This window comes from Pyrus communis, chromosome 2 (assembly GCF_041283825.1).
Source record: "Pyrus communis isolate YQ-2024b chromosome 2, ASM4128382v1, whole genome shotgun sequence".
Lineage (NCBI taxonomy): Eukaryota > Viridiplantae > Streptophyta > Magnoliopsida > Rosales > Rosaceae > Pyrus > Pyrus communis.
In genome coordinates, this window is record NC_142566.1 from 1,879,319 (window position 1) to 1,892,070 (window position 12,752).

The 12,752-nt window shown below is 40.3% G+C and overlaps 1 protein-coding gene, 1 long non-coding RNA gene and 1 pseudogene across 2 annotated transcripts; all 3 read right to left on the reverse strand.

Annotated features, from left to right (window-relative positions):
- Positions 1-3,379: 3,379 nt before the first annotated feature.
- LOC137748069 (uncharacterized) lies at positions 3,380-4,669 on the reverse strand (annotated as a pseudogene).
- Positions 4,670-5,771: 1,102 nt separating this feature from the next.
- LOC137746433 (uncharacterized) lies at positions 5,772-7,921 on the reverse strand. Its single transcript, XR_011069846.2, has 4 exons — positions 7,615-7,921; positions 7,443-7,512; positions 6,661-6,722; positions 5,772-5,970 (listed from the first exon to the last, which is right to left on the reverse strand). It is a non-coding gene; the product is annotated as an uncharacterized LOC137746433 (long non-coding RNA).
- Positions 7,922-8,289: 368 nt separating this feature from the next.
- Positions 8,290-11,915, reverse strand: LOC137746422 (uncharacterized). Its single transcript, XM_068486442.2, has 8 exons — positions 11,663-11,915; positions 11,184-11,409; positions 10,986-11,078; positions 10,673-10,817; positions 10,435-10,545; positions 10,276-10,358; positions 10,124-10,181; positions 8,290-8,755 (listed from the first exon to the last, which is right to left on the reverse strand). Exons 1-8 carry the CDS (start codon positions 11,707-11,709, stop codon positions 8,676-8,678), a joined length of 843 nt encoding a protein of 280 aa, XP_068342543.1. The 5' UTR covers positions 11,710-11,915; the 3' UTR covers positions 8,290-8,675.
- Between the last annotated feature and the right edge of the window lie 837 nt (positions 11,916-12,752).

The window sequence follows — 12,752 nt, forward strand, 5'->3', positions numbered from 1 at the left end:
CGATATGTATACTCTATCCTTTAATACATCAAGGCAAATGAAGCCTTTGTACTTTGATGCATAACCAAGAAATACACACTCAGTAGTTTTAGGTTGTAACTTAGTGTGATTATAAGGTCGCAACAATGGAAAACACGAACACCCAAACACTCGAAGATGTGTTAAGAGGGGAGGGACTCCAAATAATCGTTCAAAAGGTGAACAGTTTTTCAAGGTTGGGGTAGGCATACGATTGATAAGATATACAGCTGCTTGACAGGCAAAAGACCAGAAAGTAGAGGGTAAGTTTGCAGACTGTAATAAGGTGATAATGGTTTCGACAATGTGTCTATGTTTCCTTTCAGCCAATCCATTTTGTTCTGGGGTATGGGGACAAGATATATGATGTAAAATGCCTGTGCTATTAAGAAAACGTCTAAGTTTACCACTGGTATACTCTCCACCACCATCAGATTATAAAGTTTTGATACACACAGAAAATTGAGTTTGCACAAATGAATGAAAGGCAACAAAGATGTCAAAGAAATCAGATTTATTAACAAGAGGAAACAACCAACAGTATCGAGTACACTCATCAATGAGAGTCACATAATATCGATAACCATCACTAGAAGGACATGGAGAAGGACCCCAAAGGTCACTATGCACAACCTCAAAAGGAATTACAGATGTATGAGTACTAAACTGAAACGGGAGTTTCATCAATTTTCCCTTTAAACAGCCATGACATAGCAAATGGATATCATCCTTAGTACACGAAATGGAGGACTTATGTAACATAAGATCGACAATGGTATTAGAAGGATGTCCTAACCTACTATGCCAGAGATTAGAACCAACAGGCTGGCCAAGAAATGCAGAAGCTTGAGAAGTGCTGTGAGGACGGAGGGAGAGATGAGGGGCTAGGGAAGAAAGAGGGTAAAGTCCATTACTGCATTGCCCTTTGTATAAGATCCTCCCTGTGACTTTGGCCTGTATCCAGAAAGAATAAGCATCAAAGATTAACCAACAATTGTTATCGAGACAGATCTTGTGAACGGATAACAAGTTGTTGGAAAGTCTAGGAACATAGAGAACTGAATTAAGTTTAAGAGGTTGCACATGAGTTCGAATAACAGAACTACCAATATGAGTAATTTGCAAACCTTCACCATTAGCTGTTTGCACTGTTTCATTGGTAGGATAAGGAGATGCCAAAGTCAGGTTACTAAGATCAGCCGTCATATGATTTGTAGCACCCGAGTCAGTGATCCAGACTGGTGGTTGGGAACCTGGAGATGCTTGGGAGCTAGAGGTGTGCAGGGCTTACATATGAGATGGAGTAAGGAATGCTGGTGCAGAAGGAACATATGCACGAGCATGTGATTGAGAATGATGAGGACCACCATAGTTAGGCCCTTTGTCATTGAAAAAACAATACCAAGTGGAATGATTAGCTTTACCACAAATATGACAGCCCTGTCGATCTATTTGTTTTGAAGTACAAAATGGAGCAGTGAGACCAAAGGTATTGCACAACTGACAAGGAACTTGTGGAGAGATAGGCTGACCAAAAAACGATGGTGGATGAGGACCAAGCACTCCAGAGGAACCATGAGTCGAATTAGAAACATTATTGAAAAACTGTGGGTGCAAATTAGGATTAGGATACCGATAGCTGTGATTAAACTTCCCTTTACCCTTCCTGTTGTTATTAGCTGATCTATACCCGCCTGGAGGACCAGAATAACCACCATGAGAACCAAGATTATGTGAAGAAAACCCAAGATTAGGGCTTGCAGACGGAGACAAGCCTGTAGAAGGTTTAAGGCTAGAATGATCAGCAATCATGGCTGTCATGAATTGAGAGTTCACAGTACCATCCACAATCAGTTCCTCAGCAAGCAGTTGCACACGAAATTCTTGGAGAAAGATGACATGCTCACGTCCCCTTATCACACTTCGAAAAATATTGTACTCGGATGGTAGCCTATTAAGAGCGAGGATAACAATATCCTCATCATCAAAGGTGACTCCAGCAGCAGACAAATAATCCCGAGCCTCCTTGATACGTTGCATGTATTGAGACACCGAGTCAGAACCCTTTCGAATAGTCTGAAGATTAGACTTAAGCTAAAAAATACTAGTCCGTGAAACCGCTGAAAACTGTTCTTTCAACCGATTCCACAAAACACAAGCACTAGTGCTACCAATCTCACAAGAAATTGCAACCGGTGATAAAGTAGTAGTGATCAGCTGCATTAGAGCACGATCATGCATTTTCCAAACAATGTAAGCTTCATCCTCAGATGGAGGAGAAGAAGTTGCAGAGCTTTCAGACGTATCAGCACAAGTCACATATCGAGGTGGACAGACATGCGATCCATCAACAAACCCCATGATACCGTGACCCTCAAGCAACAATTGCATTTGAAAATGCCAATTCAAGTAATTAGACTCGTCAAGCTTAACATTCACAGACGTAGAGATTGTAGAAATCAGACTAGTAATCGGAGATTGTAGAATTTGTAACTGCGACGCAGTCACCATGTTTGCAGAAGAAAGATGAACAACAAGATAGAGGAAATAGCACAAACACCTTGCGTGCACAATCGGAGAAACACAGAAAGGAGAAGATGAAGAAATCCAGAAACCCTCGGAATTACAGAAAAAGAAAATACCAGAAGTCTGCCAAGAAGACAGCAAGATTCACAGAGAGAGAAGATGAGCGGAAGCAGCCAGAAGATCGGAGGAAGCAGCGTGAGCAGCAAGAGCGAATGATACCATGTTAACGTAGAAAGATCAAGAACTATAGCTAGGGTTTCAAGAACTAGAGAGAGATTGAAGACGAAAGAAGGTTGAAGAGAGAGAAAGAGATTTCAGATATATTGTTTTCTTATTATCCAAGCTATTACATTGGTGTATGTATATACTGGAAATAACAACTCTAACTAACTAACTAAAGAATACAATCTTATAACACTTGGCATGATCCTAACCATTCTTTATATGCTTACAGACTTTTGGTTGATTCATGTTAAAATCTAGTTGAGTTGGAAATCCCAAGGTTTTTTGGATTTTGGACATTGAGCAGAACACGGTCGCCATAACGAGGCGGCACTGGTTTTCTCCGGCGAGATTCCCACCCAGCCTCGTTGGGGTGTTCCTGGACCCAACCCACAGAGCCACTGGGCGTACCTGCAGCAGCCTACCCCAACAGATGTGCCAGTCCATGCCTGCTGACCCCTGTCAGCTTGGCCCGCGTGTGACAAACAAATCCACCCAGTTTTCTGGTGGGCAAAGGCGTGCCTCCAAAAAGAGATTTACAAAGAAGAGCAGACCTTCACAGTAAAGGACAGCAGGTAAGAAACGGGCAAAAGCCCGTGCTTTGACATTATAACTACTGTAAGTCTGTAAGGACGAGCAGACCTCCAAAAAGAGAAGTATATCTATACAACAAGCCTGAGATGTTTTGTAACAATTGTAAAAAACACAGAGAAGCGGCGTCACTACAGTTGAGGAACCATTTCAAACAACACCTGATGCCTCTGCCTTACAGCCTCTGATACCTAGGTTTAATCCTTAACTCCAAGCTGTAAGTAAGGTATTCCGGAAAATGTTGATGAAGGCTGACTATCTGCGGCATCTTCTCAATCACTCGTGCAAACCCTTCAGGATCCATCTTAAGCTTCAAACTAAACAAGTACTGCTGTGAAGACATTTTAGCTTTCAAGGGCAGCCTAAGAATTTGGGGGTACTGAGCAACAACCGAAGCAAGCGCTTCTCTCCTGATCCCGACACTAACTAAACAATCAACATTTGGTTTAACAGTCTCCTCTAGGTCATAACCGAGTAAATACGTCCGCTTCTCCAACATCCTAGCCAATATCTTTTTCGGCAAACCTAACGATACCAAATAATCAACAAATGGCTTAATGACAGTTCCAACTCTTATTCCCAAAATGAAAGGATACTGCTTGACCATCGGTCCTATATCCCTAGGACTAACACCAATACTAACAAGATACGCAACCGAAGTACTCATTGTCCCCTCAAGCTTGTATCCAAGAAGCTCAGGATACTTCTGCAACACATAACCAATGTCCTGCTTTTCGACATCAAGCCCACGAAGGAACTTAACGACCGGCACAAGCTCAACCACCACACCAGCATTCAATACTTGCGATTAACTTTTAACAAACTCACCAAGTTTCGGCCTCGGAATCCCAATTTTCTCCAAGTAAGCCAACATAGGTATCATATTTTTCCTAACACTACATCCGAGCATCAACGGGTACTCGTTAATGTCGTCGATGAACAATCTGAGCTAAGAAACTCAACTCTCTCCCTCATGACATCAACAGCAGAGGGCAGCTCTAAGTTCTCCAATTCATCAGGAACTATGCCTAAACTCTTCAAATAGTCAGAGATTGTCCCTAGAGACAAGCTTCTCTTTCCGGCCTTGGACAACACCCCAAGTGATCGAGGGCATTTCGTATTCAGGAAACTTGGAGGACTTGTTAAAAAAGAAGAATTCTGCAAAACCCTTAAAGGGTTTTAGGCATGAGGCGGTTGGGGACATGGGTTTTGGTGGGATTGGATTGGGGGTGAGTTTGGAGTGAGAATTTGGGGGGAAGATTTTGGGGATTTTGGGGATGGAATTTCTTGCTCTGAGCAGTGAGCTAACCATTTCAAGGAGGGACATAAATTAAACTTTTTCTGGTTGCTCCAATGAGAAGAAATTTGAAGAGAAAATGTAAGTTTTTTAAATCTCAGCTCATGATCTCACACTACTACAAAATTATCTATAACTGGCGGTTTAAAAACCGACAAAAAACGTATATTACTGACAGATTTTAAGCAAAATACGATAGAAAATGAATGCAGTGGCGGATATAATAAGCGACAAAATTGTCAGCGTCAGGAAATGAATTTTCCGACAGAAAATACTCTAAAACCAACAGAAATTGTGTCGGATATAACCGACAGAGAATAAATTAATAAAGAATAAATAATAGCATTTTCTGTCGGATAAAACCGACAGAAAATATACAAAACCGCCACATCATCCGCCACCTAAAGCTAATATTGTAGTAGTGTCACACCCCACATACACATTCACGCCAAAGATAAGGTCTTTGCTACAACAAAACACATCGGAAGCGGTACTACTAACTACGACTACTAGTACCTTAAAACCTTCGATATCCTCGTAGGGATTCAACATCAACGCCTCAAGCATGGGAGATTTTTCAGTATGATCGGTATACGGAGTGGTACACCACGTGTCACTATACAAATGGTGGAATATATGCACTAAAAAGTTAATAACTTAAAAAATGAAATTTCCCACCACTTCTTTAAAACATATGGCGTACCGCTTGTGTTCCCGTCACAATTAAAAATTTCTCAGGTATTTATGACATTTACAATATAGAGGCGGTCCATGTGTTACATTTACAAGATAAAGGTGGTCCATGTGTTACAATGGAGTCGTGGATTGTCTGAGACTAAACTAGTTAAACAATACTGAAGTGTTTAATACAATACTGGACTTAAAAAAAAAAAAAAACAAAAAACAAAATTTTCTTTGCTTTTTAAAATTCACTTTTCTTTTACACAACCAAAATTAAAAATAATTTCTGATGAATTCAATAGTAATTTATGACTAGCTCATTATATGTGACACGCCCCGACCCCGATATTCCCCAAATACCAGGATAGGCACGTGCTGGCCGACACCCGAAGGTGACGAAAGCCATTTATTGAGTGCAAATGCTGAAAACAAGGGATAAATAAGGCTTATAAATATAAAAGAATAATGAATATGCAAATAAGGACCGTGTTCAGAGCACACCACTAATCTAGAACACTAAAAGAAAATAATATAAAATTGAATGAAACCAAGGAGTGGGTCCTACACCGAGAGGACTCGAAGATGCCGATGCGGAAGTGCCTGGACGTCGGGATTGTATGCCTCGATTCTAAGTCCTGAAGGGGGGCGCAAAACAAACATGAGTGGACCAAGTTGATATATATATAATAAAACAGTTATCAACGTACTAACCCCCAAGTTTTATGAAAACACATATATATAATGATAAACATAGGTTTTCCGAAACCTAGCATGTCGTGCAATGTCTCAAATCATCATTCTCATAAACAATAATAATCACTAGTGAATGTCCAATATAACACTTCAGGCCCCATGCCGGCTCCCCGTCTCTGAGCACACAGTCAGAGGAAAATGCACTTCAGGCCCCTTGCCGGCTCCCCGTCTCTGAGCAGACAGTCAGAGGAAAAACACACTTCAGGCCCTATGCCAACACCAAACCGTCGCCCGGGACGGACCGGATCTATCCCTACGTCCCGTAGCGGAAAGGACCACTAGGTAAGTACAAAACCAGTGAACATACATATATTGAAAATCAACTTCATAGTATAAAGTCATCCATCATCTATACTATAAAGAGGTGTTCTAAACATGTTCTAAATATCATATCGTCATCCATCAGATATGCTATAAGAACATGGGTTATAGGAAAAATAGTAATAATTCAAACTAGCCTCAGTAAGCATGTTATCTCGTAAAACGTTCATAAAACATAATCGTAAAGTCATGCTTTTCTGTGTATGCAATTCTACCATTAAAACATGCATTTTTAGAAGGGGTCCACTCACAGTACTTCGCCGTCGAAAAGCCACGCCACTAGCGAAGACGGAAACGCCACAATTAAACGCCCCTAAGCACATAAAAGGTACATTTAGTCAAACTCTACTCAAACGATTGAATTTGGGAAAACGGACATCGGAAACGGGTTCAGAACGTCGAAATTAGCCTAGGAGGGGTCCCGCACGAAAACCCAAAAAGTCAACGGTCAAAGTCAACGTTGACCGTTGACCGGTCAAAGTCAAAGTCAACGCTGACCGTTGACCCAGTCAACGGTCAACGGGTCACGGTCACGGGTCACGGGTCAGGGTCACGGGTCAATGGGTTTGGGCTTGGATCCGGATTGGGTTAAAGGGTTTGGACTTGGGTTGGATCCGGGTTTGGGCCTAAAGGGTTTGGGTTAGGGCAAAAACAGAAATGGGTTTAGGTTTTAGGTGGATTGGGTTCGGGCTTAAACCTCACGGCCCAAAGGCTCATAACATAAAGGGTGATGGGTTTTGGGCTAACAGGCCCTAAGGGGGTTTGGGCTGCAACCAAGGCCCTAAGGCCTTTTGGGTTTTTAAAAGAAACAAAACTAAAAACAAAAACAGAAAGGGTTAGGGTTTTGGGCCAAAAACCAATTCAGGCCTAAGGCCCGTGGGTGTGGGAGATGGCCCGAAGGCCTGGGTGCCCGGAGAAGGACGCCGGAATTCGGCCGGAGAATTCCCAAGCTCCGTCGGAGCTCAAAACTCAACCAAAACATGTCATTCAATATACCAAATTGAAGCCCCGAAGGTAAGGAATCGAAATATACCCTTGGTTCCCGTCATCGTGGTCGGAGTTGGCCGGAAAACAGCCTGGAAGCCACGGGTATCCGCCGGAAACTGGGTAAGATTCAAATGAGTATAACTTCTTCAATACTCAATAAAATTTAGGTGAAACAAAAAGGAAAGTTGTAGTACTCAGCGAGACGAAGAGACTGATACCTCGCACGTCGGCCAACTCGCCGTGGTTTGGCCGGAAATTGCCTCGAAAGGTGCGGTGCTCGCCGGAAAATTAGGAAATGTCTCCGAGGTGATTTTCTTCGTGGTTTGACGTCCAAAGCACAACCACGGGGTTAGAAAAGAGTTATAGGTGTGGGCATGGGTGTGTGTGTGTGTGTGTTCTTGTCGGAGGAAGAAGCACCGAGAGGAGGAGAAAGGAGAGAGAGCACGGGAAGAAAGAGAGAAGAGAGAAGAGAAGACTTTTCAGAAAAAGAAGAAAAGAAAGGGAAAGGGAAAGGGAACGGGGAACAAAAACAGGGGGTGGGCCCCTTGGGCTCACCAAATAAGGTTCAAAAACAATTTTAAAAAGAAAGGTATCCCCCAAACTTGGTGAAAATACAAAAATACCTATTTTCCTACGTAAATCCCGGGACGGGTTATTACAATATGATTTAGACCAAACCTTCTCTACTTAGGCATCATTTGGTCCATCGACGATGAGCTATGGTCCACCGATAATGACTAGCTCATTATCAGAGATTGCAAAAAGTAACTTTAATCAAGGAGGTCTACTGATAATTGAAGAACCAGAGCAAACGAAAATCCAGATCTACAAACCGACGATGAGCAACAGCCACCCACAAAGGTGGTCCACCGTCAATCAAAGTACCACTCACGTCGAAGAAACATGAGGTCGTATTGGGTAATTGGAGGTGGCTACAGTCGCTGGAGATGATGGTTCGAAAGATGGAATGTGTCACAACATGATAACTTATGCCAACATGATACAAGGCACATACAACGCAACTTCAAATGCTCAAAGAGTGAAGGAAGGTTTCCAACTAGCACTTGACTTATCTTCTCCAATACTTAAGTACCGCGCTCTTATTCCGTTAACAAGAATCTACTGCCATTAAACTTGTCAACTTGCAGAGAGTCCGTGATACAGACCATAAATTAAACAAAAACTCCGCAAAAAAGCTCCATAATTCTATCCATCCTCCGCAACCAAGATAGCACGCTCACAAGAGTTTCTAATCCATACCATACTAATGACAGTTGTTTCACAAAATATTCCACTTTCTCTCCAATGCTATACATATACTTCTCAGGCACACCCCAGCGCTCAGTGGATATCCAGAAACTGCAACATCACATACACATTTATTAACAGATAATATCAGAAACCAAATCAAAATTATTTCTTAGTCCATGAGGAGGAACCACCAGACTCCAAGACTACTATTTACAGTCTTGCAGAACAATAATATTAATAAAAAAAACTTCAAAGAATGGAATCTCGTACCGCAACTTCTCACTCAAAGCAAAGAATATTACCAAGGGAGAGCCATCGGGTCCATAACCACCCATGTGGCTAATCCATTCAAGTTATAACACGAGACTGAAATATGTATTTGGCTTTGTTTTAGGTCGTTCCCAAAAATCTCAGTTAAAATTTTTGGCATTGGTTTTTAATTTTTTTAGTTAATGCCTATTAAGACCTTTTTTAATCTAGTGTAAGTTTGCCTTCAGATCTTCTGTACCCAAATAGCCCATACCCCTTGTACCACCTCGAGTTTGTTTACACCTGTACATTTTCAGGCTTATTGATTAGCTTCGCTGCTTGGAAAGCTGATGGGCAGTAGTGATAATCTGTTGTCCAGCGAGTAGAATAGGGCCAAATCACAGTATAACCGAATTCCAAACGATGAACAAGAGAACGATACAGATAAAACAGCAATAAAACCGAAGCTGGAACAAAGACATCTGAGTTCTAGAGCAAGAAATCCAAGGAAAACTCTGAAAGAAGAAATTATATAACTGGCAAAAGCAAACTGAATAGAAGAGCCTAATAATAGTCTATTCGTACTAGAGTACAGCATCCTAGAAACCCTAATCCTTGTTTATCAAGATATTCCAATCCGACCAGACTTACCCAATTACTCCCTGAGCATTCCCAATGGACTCCCTAAATGAGCTAAAAATTTAGAAAACCTTGCAAAAAATCAACTCCAATGATGCTTCCTATCTAACTCCTAAAATTGGTTTTAACTATTATTTCAATGAAATACTTTTTACTTAGTGGCTAAAAATAATTATGACTCCCTAAACTAGAGAGCATGGTAGGTGTGGAAATATGCGGAAGTAATATCGAGAACTTCTCAAGTAACTTTTTCTGTTTTAGCTAAAGTTTAACTTGATAATACAGAGCATGATTCGATGACCTAGACTACTTAATAAATCTCAATCCTATTAGGACCACATGACATATAAAACAACAAAAATCCTTAACCAGCCAGAGGACCCAATTAGCTTTGGAACCATCAAGTTCGCTCCACTGGGTTGGATAAATACTTGTTCGCGAGATTAGTATTTCTTAACGTTAGCATCCATGAATCAGTCCGCGATATTCATTTTAGTAGTATCATCACTTTCATGAAAACATGCCGGGTAGCTTAGAACAATAACATTTTTTTGGGAATAGTAAAAGTAAATAAAAAAAAAAAGTTACCTGATATGAAATCATCTACATACTCGCTATCAATTTTCCCATGAGCCATGGCACCAACCTGAACATCAGGTTAGTTAATGAACTAACGAACAAAACCACCAGATAGCACATGTGTAATGCGAACAGATGATAGGAAAGTATAATGCTCATACCACAAAAACAAGGTTGGCATTATTGCTGACAGCATTTACATACTCTCGTAACAGAACTTCCTTTTGCGAACTGACGGAAAGGCCTGAAGTGACAGCGCGTTTGGTGTTAAGGAAAGCGTTTTAATGGAAACAGAACCGTGCATATTATCGGAGGCTTACCTATTTTGACGGAGTTGGAAGGTAAATGCTGAGATAAAGGGTTCTGAACCACACGCAAGAGTGTATCACGTCGACCCTTGGCTTTAATGCGGAGCTTTTGCAATAATTGTGCTGCAAACCATAGATTAGGACAGGTTTTGGGAAGTTAAAAGATGAATTTTGAAAAGAAAACAACGACATGGATGAAAAATGGCTAGGAATAAATAATGTTTGAGTCTGTTATCAAAGAATGACTAACACATCATAGCACAAAACTTGTCCAATGATTCTGGTATACGAGCATGTGGTTCGACTTTGATGAGAACCCCTTGGTCAGTTTTAACATACACCGGCTGCAGTCTGCCGGCCATGCAAAGTCGGGTATCCATAATTTGAAGGAGGGCCTGAACATACAAAAGAATTTGCAAAAATAAAAAGAACTTCTGAGACAAAAGTAAAGTGAGTTTTGCCACTGGAGAGCAATGATATGCAATTTCTGATGATATTTGAAGGAAATGCAATGAGTCCAATCAATCATTCTCAATCTTAAAAAGAGTCGCCAGGCACCTCACCTCGTGAACAATGTCAGGTCTGTATTTATAAGGATCCATATTCTTTTTCCGAAGGAAGTCCCCGTGTATTTCTGGATTTAAAATCTGGTACTTCTGAAAAAAGGAAATATAAATACAAGGTAAAAGAACAGTAACGAACAAAGTAGCACAGAAGCAGAAACATAAAGGATGCAGGTAGAATTATTAATGAAGGGTTACCTTGCCGACATAAGCAGGCACCAAGGAGGCCTTTTCGAGAACAAAAGTAACTCCAGGGTTCATATTCTGGCTGGAAGGAGCTAGAGGAATGCCGGGAAGTTGGAGCATAGAATCTTCATTAATATCCTGTTCAATAATTCCTTTGACTTCCAAGATGTCCTTGGAAGAATTAAGCCTTGAGCATCGCTCTAAGGCCTTTCTCTTCGTTCCCCTCTTTTCGATCCTCCTGGAATACCATTGAAGAATTCATGCTAATGTAATTACCAAAAGAATGGAAGGCAATCCATTTCCTTTCACCAATGTGTGCATTACCAAGAAATTAAAACAAAATATGGCACACAAGTTAAACCTCTAAGACATTACAGAAGCATGCGTTTCGTTAGGAATTGCCCATTTTACATCAACACTAAGAAATAATAAATAATTGCTAGTCCGAGTCCCAAAAGTTAAACCAAACGTGAGAGTAAAAAGCTTAGTACCTTCCATTAGAGGACTTGTTCGAATACGAAGCTTTGTGGGTCTTCATGGCATGCAAAACTTGTTCAGTCTTCAGTTTGGTCCACAAATTGGGGCTTCTGAGAGTTTGTATACCGGAACAAATTGGGGGCTTGGAAAGTAGAGGCCTTTTGCTTTTGAACCAAGGTGAAGGTTTCGTCCGTTGAGGGAGTCCGAGACTCGAGAGAAGAATCGAGTTATAATTGTCTGAGGAGTGAGGACTGTGGTTAAATAAAAAATAAAAAAAATCGAAACGAGAGGAGGAGGCCAACTGGGGCTAGGGTTTCCGAATTCTCTTCCTAATTTTTTTCGAATGAGGATCCTCATAAAATCTTCAATCGTATTCGTTTATTGTATATCGTGCGATCTGAATCATTGTACATTATTTTATTTAAAATTAAATATAAATAGTATCTAACAAAAACTGACCACAAGATAAACGAATATGATTGAAAAATCTCTAAATTCCTCACAAAGAAGATCCAGAGAGAATCCTCATTCATTTTTTTCTTCTTCTTCTTTCTATATTTTATTTATCTTTTATTTGTTTTCTCTTTTCATTTTTTCCAACACATAATTGTACGGTGCCTCCTGACCAAAAAAATTATAAATAGAATAGTTAAAGGATATTGCTGTTCACACAACTATTTTTACATTGCTCACATTCTTTTGAATTTTCAACTTTTTGATTGAATAAATTAAAAAAAAAGAACAAAATAGAGTTTGTATGGGAGATAAAAAAAATGGTGTGTATTATAACGTCCTTAAATAAATTTATTGTATGAGTATGTTTATAAAGAGTGAGACAGAAAGGGTTGATTACTTGATATGTGTTTTCTCCTCTGTGGGGTTTAAGAATCCTACAAGGATTATGATAAGTACATGGATTGGTCTAAGAGATCTTATTTAATCATACTTTTTAGTGTAACAAGCGTCACAATCGTATTTACAGTGTTAATAAATAATGTAATATTGTGAAATTTCAGTTTCCTGATATTGGAGCTATCCGCGCCCACAGCTTATCGTGTCAGTATGTATAACCGCGCCCACAGGTATTGTGGTGCTTTAGAAAAA

Coding starts and splice junctions, on each gene's coding strand:
- LOC137746422 (XM_068486442.2), bottom strand. CDS start 11,709: ATGAAGACCCACAAAGCTTCGTATTCGAACAAGTCCTCTAATGGAAG. Junction 10,818..10,985: donor GACCTGACATTGTTCACGAG/GTGAGGTGCCTG, acceptor TTGTATGTTCAG/GCCCTCCTTCAAATTATGGA. Junction 10,359..10,434: donor TTCCAACTCCGTCAAAATAG/GTAAGCCTCCGA, acceptor CTGTCACTTCAG/GCCTTTCCGTCAGTTCGCAA.